The sequence below is a fragment of the Tursiops truncatus genome, chromosome 11 (assembly GCF_011762595.2).
Source record: "Tursiops truncatus isolate mTurTru1 chromosome 11, mTurTru1.mat.Y, whole genome shotgun sequence".
In the NCBI taxonomy this organism is placed as follows: Eukaryota; Metazoa; Chordata; class Mammalia; order Artiodactyla; family Delphinidae; genus Tursiops; species Tursiops truncatus.
In genome coordinates this window covers 94,205,648-94,227,934 of record NC_047044.1, presented here as the reverse complement: position 1 = coordinate 94,227,934, position 22,287 = coordinate 94,205,648, and the positions used below count along the sequence as shown (strand labels likewise).

Here is a 22,287-nt window from a genome sequence, read left to right as displayed (position 1 = left end):
TGCCATAGAATGCACCTACTAGAACAATTTTTATCTTTAAAATGAATCAGAGATACAGCCTCCTGAAGGAAAAAATGCACTCTCCATCCAGGCTTTGATATGTTTTATTGGAGCAAAATTTCAATAAAGGTGGCTTTTATTTACAGAATTTAATGTGTGTGGGGACTGTCCAAGCCACTTGGACCCAGGTGAAGATAATCATTAAGCCTGTTTATGTATTCTCTTATTTTCAATTTGCATACAAAAAAAGCTTGCTTCACATTCAAAAAAACCCCAATATCATAAATGGCAAACCCTCCCTCACCCATCCCTTAATTAAATATAAACACAGTTTCAAAAAACAATTTAGATTGGTTTAATCTTGAAATGTAATCCAATAAGACTAAAAACTAAACATTTCAGGTCCTGTACCAAATAGTAAAATACTCGAAGGCCTTCAGGATCCCTAAAATTTAAAAAGATAAAAGTTACTTTTTTCTTCCTAAAATGAAACAACATAATAGTACAAATTAATTCCTAAAACAAAACAAAGACCAAAAACCTAAAACAATTACATTAAAGGAATTTTGAAGAGAAAGAAAGCATTTTCTGATAACTAAAATGGATAACCTGAACAATTCCCATCTCTACCTTTTCTGTAATAAAAAAATACATAAATTTCTTCATCAGTATTCATTTCATATTTAAAGTGTTTATTTCCTTATAAAAAATAACATTATGCATCACAAAAATGTTTAAGGCAAATAAAATTATAAAGATAGAAAAAAGAAACTCAATACTATATAATGTCATTCCTCATGGAATAATTATAGATATTTTGGTATTTCTCTAATATTTTTCATAATTAAAATCATTTACTGTGGCCTTTTAAACATTACTTTTTCCATTACATTAAAAAAAAAGTCACAAATAATTTTTAATTAATTTAGCAAATCTCTCCTTGTTAGCATTTGGATTTTTTTTTCCAATTATCACTAAGGTTTTAATGAACATCTTTATGAATAATAAAGTTTTTTCATTATTTCAGAGTATTTCCCAGGATAGATGAATGCTCAGAAATGAAATCAGTTGGACAAAGATAAATGAAAAATATTAACAGCTTTTGATGCATATTATCAAATTGCTTTCCAAAAAACACTGTAACAATTTACAATCCCAGTAGGATACAAATGCCACATCCTCACCAACTATGGGAAAACAGATGTGATAGTTTAAAAGTATCTCGCCAGTCTTCATATATGAACATAGCCTTTTGTATCCAGTAGTTATGCATTAATTCCTTTCTCCTTTCCTCTATAGATTATAAAGCACCTATTGTGTGCCAGGCATTGCACTAACTTTGAGATACGGCAAGGTTCTCAGGGAGCTTACACTGAAACCAGTTAAGCAAACAAATAAATTATTACAATTTAGGGGGATAGGAAAAAGACACTGTAAGAACATTTTGAGGGGAAAGAGTGGAAAGAAATAATTGGAGGCAGAGAGATTTTTCAGACAATGGTTATGTGGTACCGCACTTACAGAGCTTGGGAAGACACAGGTAGCTAAAGCCATACTTAAGCTATACTGGGGCTTTTTCCATTTCTTTCAAGTATTAAATCCAAGGAGGAGAATGATGTTATATGGGACTAATAAGGCTGATAAATCCAATAAGGATTTCTTTTAAATTTTGTGATGCTGTGTCCAGATTAAGATTATTTTTGGCAATCAGTAAAATATACCACTAACTTCTTTGATAACAAGTCTTCACTAATATAAAAATGAGGATTACATATACATAATGAACTGATACAGGTTGCAATTAAAATAATCTTACCAAACTGGCTATGGTTCTAAAATGAGCCCCTCTAATAAATTATGTCAATTTAGTCAAAATGCTTTAACATACTCACTTTGACTGATTGACATCAATAAGAGAACCTATTTTTGATGTGGTAAAAGAAATGTGTTCATCTCCAATTACAATTTCAAGCTCCTGAAAAAAATAAAACAGAGAAATGTAGTTAATATAAAAATCCATCTCACAAGATATATGTATTCTTGCTACCAAGAAGTCCCAATTTTAGCTGCAAGTTTTCTAGCCATCATAGAGGAGGAAAAAAAAAAACAAAAACGAAACGACATGGTAGCTATAAACTATGTAAAATAAAAAAAAAAAATCTCATCAGCTCCTCAGGTGTCCCCAATATTAGGATGAATCAAGAATTGCTTTCCAGGGACTTCTCTGGTGGCACAGTGGTTAAGAATCCACCTGCCAATGCAGCGGACACAGGTTCGAGCCCTGGTCCGGGAAGATCCCACATGCCGTGGAGCAACTAAGCCCACGCACCACAACTACTGGAGCCCGTGCACCCAGAGCCCGTGCTCCGCAACAAGAGAGGCCACAGCAATGTGAAGCCCGTGAACCACAATGAAAAGTAGCCCCTGCTCGCCGCAACTAGAGAAAGCCCATGCACAGCAACGAAGACCCAGCGCAGCCATAAATAAATAAATAGAAATAAATGCAGATGTTAAAAAAAGAGAGAAATAACCAAAAAAAAGAGAAAAAAAAAGAATTGCTTTCCAGAGATCTCAAAAAGATGATGCTATCAAATGAATGATATACTTACGAGTGACAGAGAAATGTTTCTTATGTGAGTAAAACTAGTAATATGGGTATAAGCCTATTTTTAATATAATAAATACAAACACATTTACCCTTTCTACCAGGCTCTACAAATAAACTGCATATTAATAACAGTACTACTTAGTACCCACTATGTGTCAGGCCTGGTGCTAGGGACTTTACATTCTCTGTAATCCCTAAAATTGGACTAATAAAGCCTACCCTTCTAGGTCAGCTTTATTTGCCTAATTTTACAAATGTGAAATCCAAGACTCATAAAACAGAGGAAAAAAACTGTTGATGTAGAACCACTAGTAAGTGATGGTACTAATATTTGATTCATACTCTTTAGACTTCACAAAACAATTAAAATTAAGAACTAGTAAAACAAATATAACATAATATAGGTATTTCTAGTGTGCCAAAATTAAGTATAAATTTTTCTCCATATTTTATCTGCAAATCTAAAATGAAAAAGTAAGAGGCTATGTCTGTAGTGATTTTTCAGTTTAAATTAACAGATGACCTTAAAGACACTCCTAGCTGTGTATTTGAGCAGAAAATCTAATTATGTACAGTTTATGGCACACACAAAATGGAGAATTAAATAAGACTCTCAAACAATCGTAAAATCTTTGACTTAAAGATCCAACAGACAATTTCTGGAGCATGAGTAATCCTCCCCACTAACCAAAACACATGAACACATCAAGTGGGTAGATGAAAACACTGTTCTCTCCCTGAGTCTAAAGAGATAATAAAAGGTTTGTTGCTATTTTTAATGCAAACGTATATATGTATAAAACAAACAGATCTAAATTTACTTCTTAAAAGTGTTTGCAGTGCATAAAATAAATACTGTTAACTATTACCTTTGCTTTCCTAAATAATATTTCTTTAAAGAGAAGTGTTAAGTTACTGCTACAGAGAGTCAGCATCTATTAGATTTCGCCACATTTTCTTCTAGTCAAAGAAGTTGTTATACAGTATAATCCTCGGGAATATACAAAAGTGAAATTAAATGTTTCTTCCTCCTGGGGTCATATCTCATTTCTCCAACAGGTGAAAGACCCAATTCAGAAATCAAACTGGCTTTCTACAGAGTGAAATTAGGCCTTCAGAGCTCTTCAGCAGCCCATCGATTTTTCTGAAGGGAATATGAGAGGCAAAGGCAACGGTCAGTTGGAACAAAGAAACCAATCAAATCACTCTCTGGGGCATAAAGATGCAAGTAAGAACTTTCAAAGTTATAAATCTGGCGAAAGTGAATTTTATGTAGTCAATGAGAATTCTAATTCTCAAAGTTAACAAACACTTGTGTTTTTTCCTACCTATTTTTATTTCCTAATAAAAGTAATTAACCAATAATACCAATCATTCATAACACTGTGAAACATCTTAACTTTAGCTGGGGTGGCTGCAGAGAAGACTGTTCAGTAAGATGTCTAAAGTGACTCCTTTACTACTAGGCGGTAGCACAGAAAATGACGCAAAGTGAAATAAAATTATAAAGTATTTACCAGGTGCCTACTAAATGGAAAACCCAAGACTCAATGAGGAGCTATTCTAAATAAACAAGGAGAAACATAATAATTATATTAACAATTTTTAGTATTTATGCATTTAAAGAATTATTAAATACAAACCTGCCGGCCAACCCTGTCAGGGGGAGGCCACAAAGCATCATCTTCTTTTGTAATTTCACTGTCATCAATAATTCTCTTCAGTTCTTCCATTACACTCTTGTGTACATAAGCCTGAAAACAAGTTATAAAAATTTCAGTGTCTATTTCTCAACACAACTCAGAAGGCAATAATAAAACAGAGTTACAAACCCTGAGTATTCAAATAGAATATTAAAGAAAAATTTAATTCTGATTCTAAAAGTACAACATGGGAAAGAATCATTCTTATGATTTTTCTTCACTCTCTTGCCCTTTCCTTTAAAACATATTTTCCCCTCTTCTCAACACCAGCCTCATCTTAAAACCTTGTATTCTGCCTTTGTAACACAGGACTCAAGTACCTCTGAGTGGTCAACACAAAATCTATGAGGTGAACAGTGACAAATACAAATACACAGCACAGTTAGTGCTTTGAACTTTTTCTTATACCTAACTTTCGAGACTTTCATTTAAAATTCATACCGTGTTTAAAACATAATTATCAATTAGTTTTAAATAATGAATAGAGTAAAAAGACAAAGTTAATTATAAAATGAATTAAATGATACACTTGAATGTGGGACTACAACTTAATATATTCAGATTGCTTCTTTTGTTGTTATCGATGCTACAATTAGAAGCCTTTTTCAATCTATACATCGGCTTCTTCTTTACAGCCTTAGATGTACTTTAAATATGTAAATAAAAACATAGACATGAGGGAAACAGGTTTAATATAAAAAATTACACATCTGTAAAAAACTTACCTCCTTTCTGATCATGACATCATTTTTATAATTGCTGTTGTTAGCATATCTAAGTTTTCCTGTGGGAAGTGGAAAAAAATTCAATCTATAACAGCAAAAACTGCTAAAATATAAAGAAATGACATCGTAAGCAATTTTGAAGGTAAAAATCATTTTATACTACTACTTTTATTAATATTTCCTCCCTCCTGGCATAAGATCAATGCTGAACATGTATTTGCTGTTAAGTTGGCTGAAGTTGAAGCCAGTCAACTTTTTAAACTCCATGCCTTCAATACAATTCCATATAATGGGAAGGTTATTTTCAAGGCCCATTTTTCTTAAGCTATGTCATGATCTAGACAGGGAATCTAAAAAAGGAACTAACACTTCTTCTAAAGTTTACATTACATGTCTTATTGGTGCTGAGTTACCCAGAACATTTAATCTAATCTGTAAAACAACCCTAAAAAGTATGTTTTATTCTCTCACATATTCATAGTTGAGAAAACAGAGTTAAGTAACTTGCCCGGGGTCACACAAGATTTAGACCTAGATCTACCTTCTTCCACTACACATACTTTCCCCACTACTCCAAAATGTTCTTTTAATTATTTTCCTTCAAATTAATGTATTATGGCAATGATACTGTTTTAGAATTGTAATTAAGAAGCACACAAACTATAACTTCTGAATAAAAATTGACCAGTTTGTTACCTGATCTACAATTAATTTTGATGAATTCCCTAATGTCTGCTTCTCCTCATGGCTGGTCAGTTGCCCAGATACAGATGTATTGTGATAATGTGACCCTGATCCTCTAAAGTGACAGGTTATCCTAATGAGGAGAAGCCCTTAGGAATCACTGTCTTTGGAACTCATCATTACTTATGGGAAGGTTGTGGAATGGTGTGGTGGCAGATGAGAACCAGTGTTCTGGAATGAAATTTCCCTGATAATCTTAAACTACTTAATTTATGTGACTGGCTAAAAGTGATACCGACAAGATACAAGTTGTTCACAGGCAAAGGCCCTGAAAACAGTATCACACAAAGAAAGAACAGATGGAGAATTCAGGTAAACTTGGCTCCTTAGCTAAATTTAGAAAAGACTTGGGGAGAACCAGAGAGGGTAAGGTGATTAAGGTTTCTAAATAATTGCAGAGCCGAAGTTACCCTGACTTCTACATGAAATGTGCGATGTTCCTCCCCTTTCCTAATATGTCATCCTCCCCTAATTTTTCTTTCATGCCTTCACAGAACTTTGTCCAAAGCATGAACGACAGCACTTAATATCTATACTGCCTTACGGTTAGTTTCATGTCTATGTCACCCACCAAGGTATAACTCCTTGAAGGGAAGTAAAGAGTCTTATGCGTTACTGTCCCTTCAATTTTTGTTTTTACATGTTGCCCAGCACATAATATGCATTCAAAAAAGAAAAGTCTATGCAGTGGGACTGTCGCTGTTACAATAAGAATTCAATATATAGTACAACCATCTAAAGAGAATCAGAGCTGTCCAAAGACAGAATTTGCTGCACTTTTCTTGGGCAGCAGGCAGTTTCACCTCATACGGCTCTCAGCAGTCTGACTCTTTTTTTCCCCTCAGAGACCAAGAAAAAAATCTCCTCTCGTTTCAAGACTCACCTCAACTGTCACCTTCTCTAAAAAGACTGCCGACTCTTTCATGTAGAACTAACCACGCCCCTTCTTTATAGTCTTAATGCATCCTATAGGGAACACTGTATTTAGGCACCCCAAACACGTCATTACACTCATTTTTCTACACGTGGGGCTCCCCGCTTCAGAGCAGGCCTCATTCGTTTTTCTCGACATTTTGCCTTCCATACAGCGCCTGAATGAATAAAAAAGATGAATGGGCAGTCCGAAATTTACTGTTCACCGGAAGATTTTAAGCATCCATGCGTCCGCCGCGTGGTGGAGATGTTCTCACAAACGTTCAGGTATTAGGCAGATAAACTAGAGAGCCTTTAAGGTCCCTTCCGGTGAACTGATGCTAGGATTCTGAACTTTACTATCTGGCAGGATCGGCTTTTCTTTTAACTGACACCAATTTACTCTTTTATTCACAAAGCCAATGTACGCTTCCTATTTTCCTTAAGCTCCTCGGCCCTACTGCACACTCGCGAGCCCGCGGAGGCGCGCCCACCCACCCCAACTCCTCCGCGGCCTCTCCACGTCGCTTCCCCCTGCTCAGCACCGCGCTTCGTTGCCGCGGCCGCTTTTCTGCTCACCGTCCGGCCGAAACTCAAATTCCAGAAACTCGTGTCCAAACTTGCCCTTGTGCCCTACATAGTAGCGCAGGTAGAAATCGCTGGCCATAGCCATCCTTGTCGCCGAAAAGCCCGCCGAAGGCCCAGCCAACCTGCCGCCGGACGCCTGGCAGTGACGTCAGTCGCCCAGGATAAACGCGTCACTGCGGCATTTCCGCCTCCTGCGACCCCCCCCCCCCCCCCCCAGAGGAAAGCGGGAGGGCGGAGACTCGAGTGAGAGACCTGGAGGCGCGCGGGGAAGGGGCGGGCGGCAATGACCTGAACTTTACTAGGTTGGAAGCGTATTATTTTCAAAATTCAGTAGATCATATTCTATTAGGAAAGCACAGAAGTGTGAAAATATGAAAGCATTTGTTACGGGCTTGGAGCTAAAGTTTCGCAGTCGCTCTGACTTGTCGGGTCTCTGATTCTCGCGGCATCCGTGAGGTGGGTGTGGCCTTATTCCCCTGATTCGTGGAGTGAGTAAAGTGAAATCCCAGAATCAGAATGGCACCTCGGGAATACAAACCCTTCTCCTGCTGGATTCCTAACACGGGCCTTTCCCCTTCGGACAATGATGGCTAGTTATCCGACACCTAGAAGCCAGTAGTAGAGACAAAGTAAAAAGAATTCATCAGACAGGAGGTCTGAAATTTTGAAAGGCACGTTGAAACTGAAAAATCTCTGGCAGTCATGATATAAAAGAATTCCTTTTAATAATAAAACTTATTCAGTAAGGGTTACTCTCTGGTGGCCTCTGGAGTTTTGGCACCTTGACTTAAGATCAAATGGTTCAGCCCGCGTTTCTTACCAGATAGAATTACATGGGGAAAGGGAAGGAGTGCTCATCTAGGATAGATTTTGAAGGATGGGGAAAGGCAAGGTGAGCTTTACACAAAGCCTATTGTTCAGATATTATTCATTACCTTTCTTTTACCAACACACAGAATAATCCTGCCTGTTGGATGATTTTAACCTTCAGTGGGATTTGGTAGAAAGAGTGGCAGTCAGAAGACCTGGGATTCGTTCCCATCACGTATCTCTACCTAACCGTGGTTAAGACGCTATCTCTAAGCCTGTTTATTCGTCAGCCAAACGAATAGACTACAATAAACTTTGTCAAGCTCAAAGAATTGTTGAAAAGATCAGATGAGATAATGCATGTCAAATAAGATTTAGAATTTATAAAACATTATATAATGAGTTATAACGGGCATTTCCTACATGCCAGAAATTGTTGGGCACTGGTAATTAAAAAAGAGCCCTTTGCACTTGTAGTCTAGGAAACAAACATGTAGACACATGCCCAAGGAAGCAAATGCTATAAGGAAAAAAAAAATCTTTTTAATGCTGGTAATACAGCAGAGGACACAAGTCACTTTACTGGGGAAGTTGAAGAAAGGGGAAGTACCAGGGAAGGCTTGTGACAAGATGTGCTATTTGAGTTGGATCTTGTTGGGTAAATTCAGTATATGTTCAGAGGGATGGAAAAGCAAATAGCCTGAGCAAAGGTGCAGTCGTGTTACAATGCATGCCTTGGGAAAGCCAAGCATTTCAGTATAATTAGAACACAAAGTTCACGGAAGTAGAATAACCAGAAAAGCAGACTGGGCAGGTTATGTTGAGTCTGTATTAGCAATTGTATAACTGTCAATATAGAAAACTATATTAACCATTGTATAAATGTTAATATAGAAAAATTATTCAGTTCCAATATAGGCTGCCATTATGGAAAATATACAAGAAACATAAAGCACCATCCCTCATCACTAGGGTGATGAACCATTCCAGTCTGCCCAGGACCAAGGAGTTTCCTAGGATGTGGGACTTTCCATCTTAAAACCTGGAACTTCCCAGGCAAACTGGGATACGTCAGTCACTGTACTTACCACAAAAATAATCCACAGAAACTTGATCATAATATTCCATAATATCTCTGAAAATATAGGCAGTAATCCATTTGTTTTTTGTAGGGAGCCTCATGCAATCTTTGGATTTCCTAATGCATTTCCTTCCCATTTTTGGCAAATGTGCCAAGTGTTCACGCTTACCTAGGTAGAGCTACAGGTACCAGGTCTGTGACTGTGTAAATAGAGCTTATGGAATGCACAGGGTTAAGATTTTTATCTGTAACCAATTACTGTCTTTATCCCCTAAAAAGACATCTGAGCTCAAGACTAATCCTCTCTAACCCTGTTTTTAAGATGAAGTGTGAAAATATACTTACTCAATCCTTCCTATAATTAACAAAAAAAGAAAAAAGAAAAAAAAAAGCCAAACTGTAGGTCTCTTGTGTCACCGTAAAGATTGGAAAGTGATAAAGCATTTGTGTATTGTGGTCTTCTTGGATGTTATACACCAGAGCTATGGAAACTTTCTGAATGGCTATTGAGCACTTGAAATGTGGCTGGTGAGACTGAGGAACTGAATTTTTATTTTTAAATATTATTTAATTTGTGTGAACTTAATATTTAAATAGCCAGACATGTCTAGTGGCTATCATTTTGGACAATAAAGTTATATAAGAACCATTTTATATGCTTTTACATGGGCTGGAAACAGAGAAAATATTTTTGGAACATTGAGAAATCTCAATCTCAATGGCTGTAGGCTTCAAATTAGGACCTACTTACTGGTAACAGCATAGTTTATTTATAAAAATAAATGTTTGGGCTGCTTAAATGAAGCCAAATGAAGAACTATTTCTGCCTTTGCTAATGCAGTCTCTCTGTGGTTAGCTTCAAAAACCCTTGTGAAGTAATTAAGAAATAAACATTTCATTTTCCAACTCCAGCTGAAATGAAGGCTTAATGATTTAATCAAATACACGTTATTCATTGATAAAATAATGATTTCCCATTGAAGTTTTTAAGTTTATTGCTTTCAACTTCATGATGACGAATCAAGTCAGAGATGATTATTTCTTCTAAGTGTTAATTTCATCTTTTAAATATTCTGATGTTTCCTATGTCTAAAATTCTCTCTTCCTTTGATCTCTCATGTCTGCTCTGTCCTCACACCTCTTTTGCCTTTTGCCCCACTATTTAAAATTATCGAATCATTCCTACTTACAATTTCCAGAAATATGTTCTGATTTTCTTGTGATAATTAGAGAAGATAGTTTTGTTTTGTTTTTTAATTTTTATTTATTTATTTATTTGGCTGCATTGGGTCTTCGTTGCTGTACGCAGGCTTTCTCTAGGTGCGGCGAGCAGGGGCTACTCTTCGTTGCAGTGAGCGGGCTTCTCATTGTGGTGACTTCTCTTGTTGCAGAGCACAGGCTCTAGGCGCACAGGCTTCAGTTGTCGTGGCACGTAGGCTCAGTAGTTGGGGCTCGCGGGCTTTAGAGCGCAGCCTCAGTAGTTGCGGCGCACAGGCTTAGTTGTTCCGCGGCATGTGGGATCTTCCCAGACCAGGGCTCGAACCCGTGTCCCCTGCACTGGCAGGCGGATTCTTAACCACTGCGCCACCAGGCAAGCCCAAAGATAGTTGTTGTTTTCATTTGTTTTCTTTATCAGTAGCTTTTGAATAGTTTTGATTTTGTATTTACAGACAAAAACTGTTAGGACTAGCTCATTACATTAAATGGATCAGAGTAGTAAATCAAGAATATTATATGGTCTAAAAAATTATTCTAAGGTAATTGAAATGTTTTTAAATGTCAGAATGACTATGGTCTATTTCAGTCTTCATTCCATCCACCCACCTTTCTGTCTTCCCTTCTGTAGCAGACTTCTCTGTTTTAACTATATATGTCTTTTAAACCAGTGGTCCCCAACCTTTTTGGCACCAGGGACCGGTTTTGTGGAAGACAGCTTTTGCACGGATGCGGGGTTAGGGGATGGTCAGGCGGTAATGCGAGCAGTGCGGAGCGAGGGGGAGCGGCAGATGAAGCTTCGCTGGCTCACCTCCTGCTGTGCGGCCTGGTTCTTAACAGGAACCGCCCCCCCCCCCCCCCCGCAGGGGTTGGGGACCGCTGTTTTAAACCACTCAGTGGAGTTACTTTTTTTAATGAGAAAACCACCATCATGCAGAAACACCAAAACTTCCACACCATTGTTTCTCAAATATGTTCATATATGGTGAGTGAGCACTTGAAGCTATTGCTAGATTATTACGACATGATGTATTCAATTCATCGAGCATATGACAATATTATATGCTTCTAACACATAGCATGACCACTAATTCTTATTTCCAATACAAGTAAAACCAGTCTGCTAAATTAAGCATAATAGGTGATTCTCCCAGTCTTCTACTGTATTTGATACACATTTATTTGTTTAAATGAGTCATGGTAGAGCAAATATTTAACAACAGTTGTTACAGCAAGGTTAAGATTTAGAAGATTCTATTCACTAACTTTTTCTTTAGCATGGTGAAAAATATTATTATTCAATTTTAATAGAAAATACCTAAAACTAGTGTTGTGCACGAACATGATTTGAGAACTACTGGTTCAGACTATTCTAAGTTGAATTACATTGTCAAGTTTCAATGAGACGTGGTTTCCAGGTGGGCATTTGCTCAGTTCCTAGCTATTTTGCAATTTTTTTTTAACCATAAAGCATAAATTGGAAAAGCAAGACTGGGAGAGGAGGGAATCAAAACAATAAAACCCTAACCTGGATTCAACTTGATTAAATGGTAAATATTTTCATTCTTTTTTCCATTCATTAGCTTGGGAATACCTGGTATGGCTGATAAGTCAAAGATGCCAGAAATATAATTCTCCTTTGGAAAAAGCCTGGCCAAGTGAGGGAAAGACCCAGTTTCCTCTGAATAAACAATTACTGTATCCAATGTTCCAGACCTATATCCAGAAAAACAAAGTTTAAAATGGCAATTGTCTGCTTCTTTGCCTCCTACCAAAACAAACATTAACATACAATGTGAGACAACTAGCAAAATATTTTAGAAATAAGATTTATTTCAAGCAACTATACTCCAATAAAATTTAAAAATATTTCTTTATTTTACCAATTTTAATTTATATTGCATTTATTTTATACTGTGTATATTTTACATCTATATATAAATTATATAATTTTAGTAGGGTTGAGTGCTCAAAATATTTTTCCTAATAAAGATATGTAATTAAAAAAATGAGGGGCACCAATTTACTACCAAATAAGTGACTTGAAGGCTTGAGTCATTCAGGATTTGTCTTTATTTCTTCCATAGAAGCTAACTTTGAGCTTTGTGTGTGGTATACAATGAATAACTATTTGTAGAATTAATATTTTTTTCCTCTTACATATTTTAAAAGCTGCTCTTTTCCATTGAGTCTATTTTTGTACATGGTGGGGATTTTGAGACGTATTCCCTCTTGGATCATCTGATCTATTCCCAGACTGTTGGTAGAATTGATTTTTATTATTCCTAATTTACCCCTGATGGATGAGTGTCGAGTGCTACTTTGAATATCATTGGTAAAGGTGAATTCATTATTTCCCTTGCAAAAAAAGAAAAAATACAGCGTGAAAGAGCAATGCTCAGTTTCATCATGCACCACTCTCCTCCCACTTCACTATACCTCCCTCCCACTAGCCTCCTTGCAGTTCCTCAAACTGAGTTTTTTCTTGCCTCAGAGTTTTCACATACATAATCCTTCAACTGGAACTCTCTTCTCCTCACTGTCAGGCTTACTCACCCATCCCTAAGGTCTCAGTCTAAATGCCATTTTTTCAGGGAGGTCCCCATTTTATACTCCCTTCTACTACCCTACTTTTTCTTCACAGCACTTATCACAGTTGTAATTAACAAATACCCACATAAATGTGTATATAGTATCTCTTGCTTTCTAGACTGTAAGCCAAAGCTCTCCATTTCTTTTTATCCAACACCTAGCACAGTGTCTGGCACAGTTGTCCTTAACACTCTATTCTTTGAAAATAGTTGAATAAATAAATAAATATTTTGTAAATTTGACTTAAATGAACAGCTGAGAACAATGAGATCCCATAGGACTTCATCATTTTGTGCTGAGCCATTCTTCCTCCCTTCTCTCTATTGCTGCTTACCACGCATTTAAATTCTGTCTACTCATTGTGGTATTCCTAGAGGTGCAAGAATCATTATTCAGTTGGGCGACTCATCATGACTCCATCAGGATTCTAACTTCTGCAAGTTTTTCAACTGCCAGTCATTTTCCTATAGCAGCCTTGGATGTCCCTTCTAGAGCATCCAAGGTATTGTTTAAAATCACAGACCACGTGTTCAACTGAACTGTCATTATCATGATATTTCCAGTATTTTGAACTAGTAGGAGATGCCTGTCATCATCCACACGCTCACACAAAAATTACGACTTCCTCATTTTAGTCAAGTGGTATTTGGACCATCCCATCATCTTTAAGCATGTCCTCCCTTGCAGTGTGACTGACAGACCGAGGTTCTCTTCTTGGCCACCGTAGGTGTTAAATGAAAAAGATATGAAAGATTCTAGGCTAGTAAGGATGAGAGTAAGGAAATTAACATTTATTGAGCACATAGTATGTGCCAGATACGGTACAAATATATCCTCTCATTCAATCCTCATGACAACCCTGTGAGGTAGGTAGTATCCCCTTTTCACGCATGAGGAATCCCTTTTCTGACAACCTAGATTGCCTCTTGAATTTTTCTGTTGTCATTAGCTTTCATTTATCTACTGTTATTCTCCCTCTTGGAGAGATTTTGGCAACTGTATAACCTGAAAAGCCTACTTTCACTCAATAAATATGAATTTAATGAAATAAGTTTCACAGTAGATCACTGGATGATTGAAAATGGGAACGTATCATCCTTCCATCTCAGGTTACATCCTTTTCTAGCCCTTTTAAAGACGTCCTTGCCTACTAAGCACTTTTGCTTGACTTCCATATTTCCCATTTATTAAATACACAGTGTATTCATCATCGAACCAATTGACCCTCTGGGCTCAGTCTCCCTAGTCTCATAGGGGCCAGGAAGCCAGACTGTTGAAAAGTACATGTTGAATGTTCTTAATCATGAAATGACCCCGCCAGCTTCTAGTTAAAATAGTACCAACAGGGTTCACCTACCTCAGAATTAGATCAAAGGGGACCATATTTCTCCTATATACACCTTAGGGGGAGCTCAGAAGTCTTCCTTAATGGTTCTCCTTCAGCCCTGCATGAACGGACCAGGAATGAAGTCCTGTGTGTCCTTCCTCCCCCTTCTCTCTGAAGGATGACCTTGGTCCTCATCTATACTCCTGAGCAAGTAGAACCTTCAATTTTCTTCTCATCAACTCCTTTATCAGCTTTCTCTTCCCTCATTTGATTCCAATTTTCTGGACCTTATAATAGTCTAGATAAAAGCATGTTTCAAAGGAAACCAGCCTGTGGTGGGAGGGACCAGCTTATCTGTGCCATGCTGCGACGAACACTGCAGACTTGTAAAACCTCCCTTGCATTGACACGGTCCATCCCATCTACCCTGCATCTTCAGGACTGGGATAACAGAAATGAAACTGTACTTCTCAGTCTCGAGGGTATATGCTGTGTGCAGCCTCATCTAGCATCATTTCAGGTTTCTGGGGAAATGTGTAGGGGAAGATGCAGGATCCATGTCCCATTCCTCCCTTTATGTCCCACTAGAAAGTCTTGTCTCTGTTCTTGGAGGAATTGGTTCCAAGAGTATATGATCTCCCAAAAATGTGTGCTGCCCCAGGATCTTCAAAGGATGCTATAGCTATAGGAGAGACTCTCCACGCTGACGCCTGCCACAGCTGCGTACAATTCAGGCACCACCAATTCTGGTACTTGCAACACAGCCTTGTCATTGGCAGTTCGAGCGGCAGTTTCTAGGCGTGAGTGTAGCTCTCTAAGTGAGGGGCGGCTGTCCTCACTCCAACGCCAGCAGGACTTCATGAGACCGTACCTGAAAGGAAAACAAGAGAAACAAGAGAAACTGTCTCATCTCCTAACAAACCTTAACAAAAGAAACCTATGAGTCTTTAACCTACTTCTCACTGCTGTGTCCCACATGCTTCCCAGAGAATACTGTTCCTTCTCATCCTCCTAATGCTAAGTCTCTTAATATCATCTTCTCAACAGGACCCTTTTTATAAAAGGAATGACTAAATATTTCTTAAACTACAATCAGTATGACAGAACAGGTTTTTTTTTCCATTAGATTACCAAAAACTCTTAAGTGTTTTCATCTTACATGTTATTAATCTGCATCATTCCAAACCATTGCTATAACTTATCTACCAGTATGAGCTACATCACAGCAAGGAAAATAAGAAGGTATGGAATAATACGATTCATACTCATTTCAGATAATGTAATTAGATGGTTCCTTCCTTTAATCCAGGTCATTTCCCCTCTTTATTACTTAGCTTCTCTAGGAAATTGCCTTAATCGAGATAGAAGTACTTACCACCTTTAATCTGTCTTTGCTTCAATCCAGTTTCTAGAGAATTTACAACATAGCCTGTTTTCAAACACTCTTCATCAAGTCTCATTCCTGAACCTACAGTGATTTACCACTGCTCACCATATAAAGTCAACATACCACCCCCTAGCTTCTTAACATATAGTTCTTGCCTAACTGAAGCCCTCTCCTCCTGACAAGTCAGTGTCTTGCTATGCCCTAGATGTGGTTAGTAACACCCAATTCTGTCTTTGCTCATGCTCTGCCCAATTCCTTGAATATCCTTTCCTACAGATTTAAGTCTCAATTCCTTTCCTTATAAACCTCAGCATGCACTGTGTTTCCCACACTCTTTAATGTTGTACGATGAGACTTTGTAGAAGATGCTATTTTAATAATACTGCTAATGTTTTACCAAGAACTTACTTATTATAAAGGGCATGGTAGGGGAACTTAACATGCATTATTTCATTGTAGCCTCACAATAATTTTGAGGTAGGATTATCATTATATCTATTTTAAAATAAGTACACAACGCACAGTAAAGTAGTAGGACTAGGACTGAACGTGTGTCTTTCTGACTCTGTGAGATGAATCTGAGCTTTTAACCATTCTACTTATTGCCTCAAATTTTATGTTGATTTTCATGTTGTTTCTGACATCCTTCTTCAAGACCAGGTACTTTATCAGTTAAATGTCTCTCCCCAGTATCAAGGACAGCATTTTATACACATAAAGCCTATGAGAAATATTTGTCAACAACTCCATTCTAGTATACCCAGCCAGTATCACTATACTGTGTGTATGTGTGTGTATATACACATAAAAATATATGTCAACAGTTATGATATTTAACAGTTTTAACATGCTTGATGCTGTAACTGTTTAATGTTGGGAAACCCAGGTGCTGGAAATTTACCCTTTCAGTGCTGAAAAATAGCAACAACTTTAATAGAAATGTATATTAATATATTAACTCCTGTCTTCTTAAAAATAATTTAACCTTTTCTTATGTTCTATAACAACCTTTTTTTGTACTTTATTGGTTATAAAATTCTGAATGTAATTTTGAATTTTTCCATTTTCTGCCTCTACGTTAGTTCACCAACTGTCCCTTTCTGCTGACAATTTGATATCCTCCTCCTCCTGCCTCATTTCTTCTCACCCCCACTTTTGGTTGGCTTCCAACATGCTTAGAACTGGGAAAACAGATAATCAATATGTTTTTAAGTTAAATATTAAATAGGAACCAGTGAGTAACTGTAGTGCAATGGATTTTATGACAACTATATTAGAACTGAAGCCAGTAGTCTCTAACTGAGACTGACATTTAAATAGATAAAACACTACTGTATTTGCATTGGATTTGGTCTATTTTAAAAGCTTCCAGAAGAACTAAGTTTTAACAATGTTAGCAAACTTAAATTCCTAACATAGTACTCAGTGGTTGCCTCAATATTTTGTGTGTGTGTATGTATACACACATACATATGATATACATATACGTGTACATCGTATATGTGAGCAGATGTGTTTTACTGCAGAGGTTTGGTTTAGGGTTGTACATTAGCACACAAAGGACAGCTGAGGGTCATCTGAGCCACTTTGAAAGGAGCACGACTGATGAAGAGCAAAAAAAGATTTTAAAAACCATTTACATGGTGTGTGTGCAGCTACTGGGTCTCTTCATGATTTTCCTTCTTTGGAGATGCTGTAGGATGCTGGTAGGAGGAATTTCAGGATATGGAGGTGCCCCTGTTGGTATGGAAAGAATGAGAGTAGTAAGAGAACTTAAGGGTCCTCAGAATATAAAGTATAACTAACACTACTCTCCATCCACCTGGGCTAATTACCTGCAAAAGTATAGCCAAAGAAAAACTAATAGATATAATTGCTCCCTGGTGATCAAGTAAGGATATAGCTTAGAGAATTTTGGGAAAAAAGAGATGGGGGTGGGTACTGATAACTTAGCAGAACGTTGAGTGTTTAGGAAAGTAACAAAATAAAGCAAAGTGAGACATAAGATAATCTGCCCTCTACTTCCCAAACATGAGAAGGTGCTATAGTTTCTCCATCAAGTGGATTAATAAATCTAAAGACAATATTTTTGTTTATGCAAAAGATCATCCTTGGAATCATCCTTGGATTTTAAAACCTCCCATGGAATTGGTAAGTGTTGAGGGAAAGAAAGAGAAAGAAAGCAAAAGAAAGTTAAAAACAGAAGAGGGAAGGAGAGAGAGAGGGAGGGAATCAAGACATTACAAGACTATCTCAAAAATCAGGATTCTATGTCAACTCAGTTCAACCTTCAGAGATTGTACCGAAACCCCTTCTCATAGCAAATGTCATCCACCACCCAAATAAACATCCTTGTATATTTTTGTATAGGTGCACACTACTTTGGGGATCCTCCTTACCTAGAGTCACCATCTCGTAGAGCAGTATCCCAAAAGACCAGCTGTAAAAGAAACAAGGCCATGGATTTAATTTCTATTTCTGCCTTTTGTAAAGACAGCTCACTTAAGTACCAGAGGCCTTCAGTAAGAACCCCATTACAAAGGCAATGAAAGGGAATCAAGGGTGACTGATACAATAAGCAATGAGGTAGTGCCTGCCATTAGAAAGCATTTCTGTCCAATCCCCTTAGAATCGAATCTATTTGAGTACTGAATTTATGTCTCCTTTTTTCTATATTACACATTAATAGATATTTACCATTATTTGCTAAATTGTGAGTGTTTGTGCAAACATATTCACCCAAACATACAGAAATTCCCCTCTGCATCTTTTTCATCCTTTCCATTTCTCCCTGCTGAAATTCTAGCCTTTATTCTTAGCTCAAGGCCAAGCAAGTTTTATCATTTATCTACTATTTCCTCAGTAGATCTAATTGCCCAAACCTAGGAAAAATATTAACATAACAAGTTTTATACATAATTGGAGTAGGCATTTGCCTGAGCAATATGATTCAAGAGATGTGTATTTCACTGTTCTATAATATCATCATTAAATGAGCAATATTTCCCAGTTAAGCCCTCAAAGCTCCCAGACCTCTATTTAAAAGGAGAGGTCAGCGAAACAGCAATGAAATAAAAAAGCAGTCTTCTGGGGACTTCCCTGGAGGGCCAGTGGTTAAGACGCTGCACTTCCATTGCAGGGGGGCATGGGTTCTATCCCTGGTCGGGGAACTAAGCTCCCACATGCCGCGCGGCACAGCCAAAAAATAAATAAATAAAATAAAAAAGCAGTCTCTTAATTGACTCACCACATCAACTGATGTTCTAAATTTCCCCCGCAACTCATAACATTCATGGCTAGTAAGATATTCTATATTATGTTTATGTGCTCCTCCGAGCAGTTGAGTTATATGGCTACCAAAAGTCAATCGCAGTTCTTTACAATCCTGTTTATGCCAATCCTACATGTAACTGTAATTATGTAAGCAATTAAATATTACGTAAGCTGATTAAATATACATGCCCAAAGCATTAGCTCCCTGAAAACTAGATTGAATGCTCTGAAAATATTCTGTAAAACCAAGCTGCTAAAAAGAAAGTGTTGTCACATTGCGTGGGTGAGACAACTGTAGAAAACTGGGAAAAATTAACACTAAGTGTCTGTAGTCAAACTGCGTCACAAGCGTTTTCAAGTTTCCCACTCTATTTAGAGTCATCCCAAACGGAAACTCAAAAGTAATTCATTATGGATGCTACTTATACAAGAAACACAACACGTAACTTCATTTAGCACAGCAGGTCTATCCCCTTGGCCCTCCTCCAAAAGACTGATAATTAAATATCTATTTATATGTTTTAAGTTAAAATAAATTGAGTATACACACACATAGGTACTTATTTTAATAAGTCCTAGTTTAACTAAACTTTTGAATAAGCGGACCTACCTCTTTCAGATAAAACTAGATAAACAGATAAAACTCCACCAGATTAAGTCCTCAGATACTAGCATGAATAATCTATTCATTTTTTTCTGTCCTAATTAAGGTTTCTAATCTAACACAGAGGGAATACTTCAAAAGGCACTAAAAGGATTGCAGGCAGATGCCAAGTATGAGCTCTGCCACATAACACGCATTTTTGCTTGAGAGTCTGACTTCTCAGTAGACATTTTATGTGGAGACATAATTGACAATAGACCCAGTCATATTCATGAGCTGGAGGACACCTGGGTCGAGAAAGGAAGAAATCCATGGGGCAGGGCAGGAACAAACCATACATGTCTCCTTTGATGCCAGCTGGTCTCAGCAGAAGCCGTTCTGGGGCGAGCCACTTGAGAGGTACGATGCGAGTAGACGAGATGGCCCCTCGGGAGTGGACTTCATAAGCCAGGCCCAGTCCGCAGAGCTTAGCAGTGAGATCACACTGGATCAGGATATTCCTGGCTGCCACATCCCCATGGAACAGATGCTTATCCTGGAGAAATTCCTGTCAACATGAGATCAAAGATGGATGAGCTCTCTGAGGTCATGGCTTAGGTCACAGATAAAGAGAAACAAATCCTTGAGAAGAAAAGTATATTTTCTACTCTGAACAAGCCTCATTAATAATGACATATCGCTTCCAAGTATTTATTAATTTTTTAATTAATTTTTATTTATTTATTTTTGGCTGTGTTGGATCTTTGTTGCTACACGCGGACTTTCTCTAGTTGCAGCGAGCAGGGGCTTATTGTGGTGGCTTCTTTTGTTGCAGAGCACGGGATCTAGGCACGCGGGCTTCAGTAGTTGTGGCATGCGGGCTCAGTAGTTGTGGCTCTTGCGGCATGCGGGCTTAGTTGCTCCACAGCATGTGGGATCTTCCTGGACCAGGGATGGAACCTGTGTCCCCTGCATTGGCAGGCAGATTCCTAACCACTGCGTCACCAGGGAAGTCCGGCTTCCAAGTATTTATAATGAATCAGACATGTTTGCATTGTGTTTAAGATTAGCAAACTGATACCAATACTTCATTCCTTTTTAAAAAAAAATTAAAAGACTTTTTTTTTAAAGAGTTGTTTTAGGTTGACAGCAAAATTGAGTGGAAAATCCAGAGCACTCCCACATCCCTTCCCTCCCACTTCATAGTTTCCTCTATTATTAACAGCTAGCATCAGTGTGATACATTTGTTACAACTGATGAACTGATACTGATACAACATTTTCAACTGAAGTCCAGAGTTTACTTCAGGGTTCACTTTTCGCATTGTACATTCTCTGGGGTTTGACAAACGATTTACACATTTTGGATACATTGATATACCCTTATATTTTTGATATACCCTTATATATTATTTATTAGTAAATACACTAGCTTTGCTTTAAAACAAACAAATAAAGCTTAGCAAACAGCAAATAATCCAAATAACATTTGTACTGGGTTTGGAAATTATAATCTCCTACTCTGACCCTGACCCTGGCCTGATTTTCCTCTCAGATAGGACCCAGCTAGACAAGGGGAAGGAGAGGAGGTTTCAAGTTTCTAGCAGCAGTCTCCCAAACAGGGTAATATATACATAGCAAAATTGAGTGTCATAATAATAAATTTATATACAGTTTTACATCATCTCATTTTGTCCCTAAAATAACTAGATGAGGTGAGTTAGGGAAGTAACTTTCAGATAAATCTAAATGATTATATAAGGTCACACTGGTACTAAGTGGTAGTGACCAGAACCCAGTATTCTAATTCATAGGAAGTACTACAAATTCTACTAATACTTTTCAGGCCAGGCTGCAAATCAGAATTGCCTGAGAGATTTATAAATTCATAAGGTTTTCTCTCCGGATTTACTTAACCAAAATCTAGGAAGAGGGACCTGATAACCTATCTTTTTAAGAAGTATCAAAATGATTATAGCACAGCCAAGAAGACATTTGAGAACCACTGCACCTGAATGACACTGATGTGTTGAAATCATTTCCCCCAACATCACGGTGTTCAAGGCATACAGAGATGCTGAAAAACTATACATGACTGAAGCGCTAGAGACTGAGGTCTATGATTACTAAACAAGAATGGTGTGAAAAAATAAAAGGTGAAGGTGGTAATTTCCAGTCATTGATGGTGAAGCAAACAGTGACTAGCAGGGATTTTTTGGTTTTTTGGTTTTTTGTCTCAGGTGAGGTCTCAGAACAAAGATATTATACTCTAATGAGAAGAACTGAAGAATGTACTGATCTTGAGGTTGTTAAAAGTTAGAAAAAATAGTATGATATTGCCTTATAACTGGTAACCTTGGGCTCTCAGGAATGCTCCAGTGTGATCACTGCATCTCTATGGGGCACCCCTGCAATTATGGTTCAGAATACAAGGTAAGCTCTGTCCTGATACCCTAACTTTTTATTGAAGTATAGTTGATTTACAGTGTTGTGTTAGTTTCAGATGTACAGCAAAGTGATTCAGATATATATGTATATATATATATATACACATATACATATATATATATTCTTTTTCAGATTCTTTTCCATTATAGGTTATTACAAGATATTGAATATAGTTCCCTGTGGTATACAGTAGGTCCTTGTTGTTTATCTGTTTTATATATGGTGTGTATCTGTTAATCCCAAACTCCTCACTTATCCCTCCTCTCCCCTTCCCCTCTGGTAATCATAAGT

At 37.5% G+C, this 22,287-nt stretch overlaps 2 protein-coding genes across 8 annotated transcripts in view; both read right to left on the bottom strand.

Moving 5' to 3' along the window:
* Positions 1-88: 88 nt before the first annotated feature.
* MAGOHB (mago homolog B, exon junction complex subunit) lies at positions 89-7,429 on the bottom strand. 2 transcript variants are annotated; one of them, XM_019937782.2, is made up of 6 exons: positions 7,272-7,416; positions 6,664-6,871; positions 5,037-5,095; positions 4,252-4,362; positions 1,893-1,975; positions 89-445 (listed from the first exon to the last, which is right to left on the bottom strand). In XM_019937782.2, exons 3-6 carry the CDS (start codon positions 5,049-5,051, stop codon positions 346-348), a joined length of 309 nt encoding a protein of 102 aa, XP_019793341.1. In that variant the 5' UTR covers positions 5,052-5,095; positions 6,664-6,871; positions 7,272-7,416; the 3' UTR covers positions 89-345. The 2 variants fall into 2 exon arrangements, with proteins under 2 accessions (XP_019793341.1, XP_004321593.1); XM_004321545.4 differs by lacking the exon at positions 6,664-6,871 and having other exon boundaries at positions 7,272-7,429.
* A 4,813-nt stretch (positions 7,430-12,242) lies between these two features.
* The window catches only part of STYK1 (serine/threonine/tyrosine kinase 1), a 59,218-nt gene continuing 49,173 nt past the window's right edge, over positions 12,243-22,287 (bottom strand). For all 6 annotated transcript variants that reach the window (XM_019937746.3, XM_019937755.3, XM_073789039.1 and 3 more), the window contains 4 exons: positions 19,908-20,116; positions 18,092-18,132; positions 17,333-17,429; positions 12,243-15,176 (listed from right to left, as the gene is read on the bottom strand). In XM_019937746.3, coding sequence (XP_019793305.2) covers positions 14,972-15,176; positions 17,333-17,429; positions 18,092-18,132; positions 19,908-20,116 — 552 coding nt within the window. In that variant the 3' untranslated portion in view covers positions 12,243-14,971. The remainder of the gene's footprint in view (positions 15,177-17,332; positions 17,430-18,091; positions 18,133-19,907; positions 20,117-22,287) is intronic.

Bases quoted from the DNA above. Each gene is read 5' to 3' on its own strand.
- MAGOHB (XM_004321545.4), bottom strand. From the start codon at position 7,365: ATGGCTATGGCCAGCGATTTCTACCTGCGCTACTATGTAGGGCACAAG. The intron at 4,363-5,036 runs GTAAGTTTTTTA...ACTTGTTTTCAG, and splicing joins ATGTCATGATCAGAAAGGAG to GCTTATGTACACAAGAGTGT. The intron at 1,976-4,251 runs GTTTGTATTTAA...TATTTTTTTCAG, and splicing joins CTGACAGGGTTGGCCGGCAG to GAGCTTGAAATTGTAATTGG.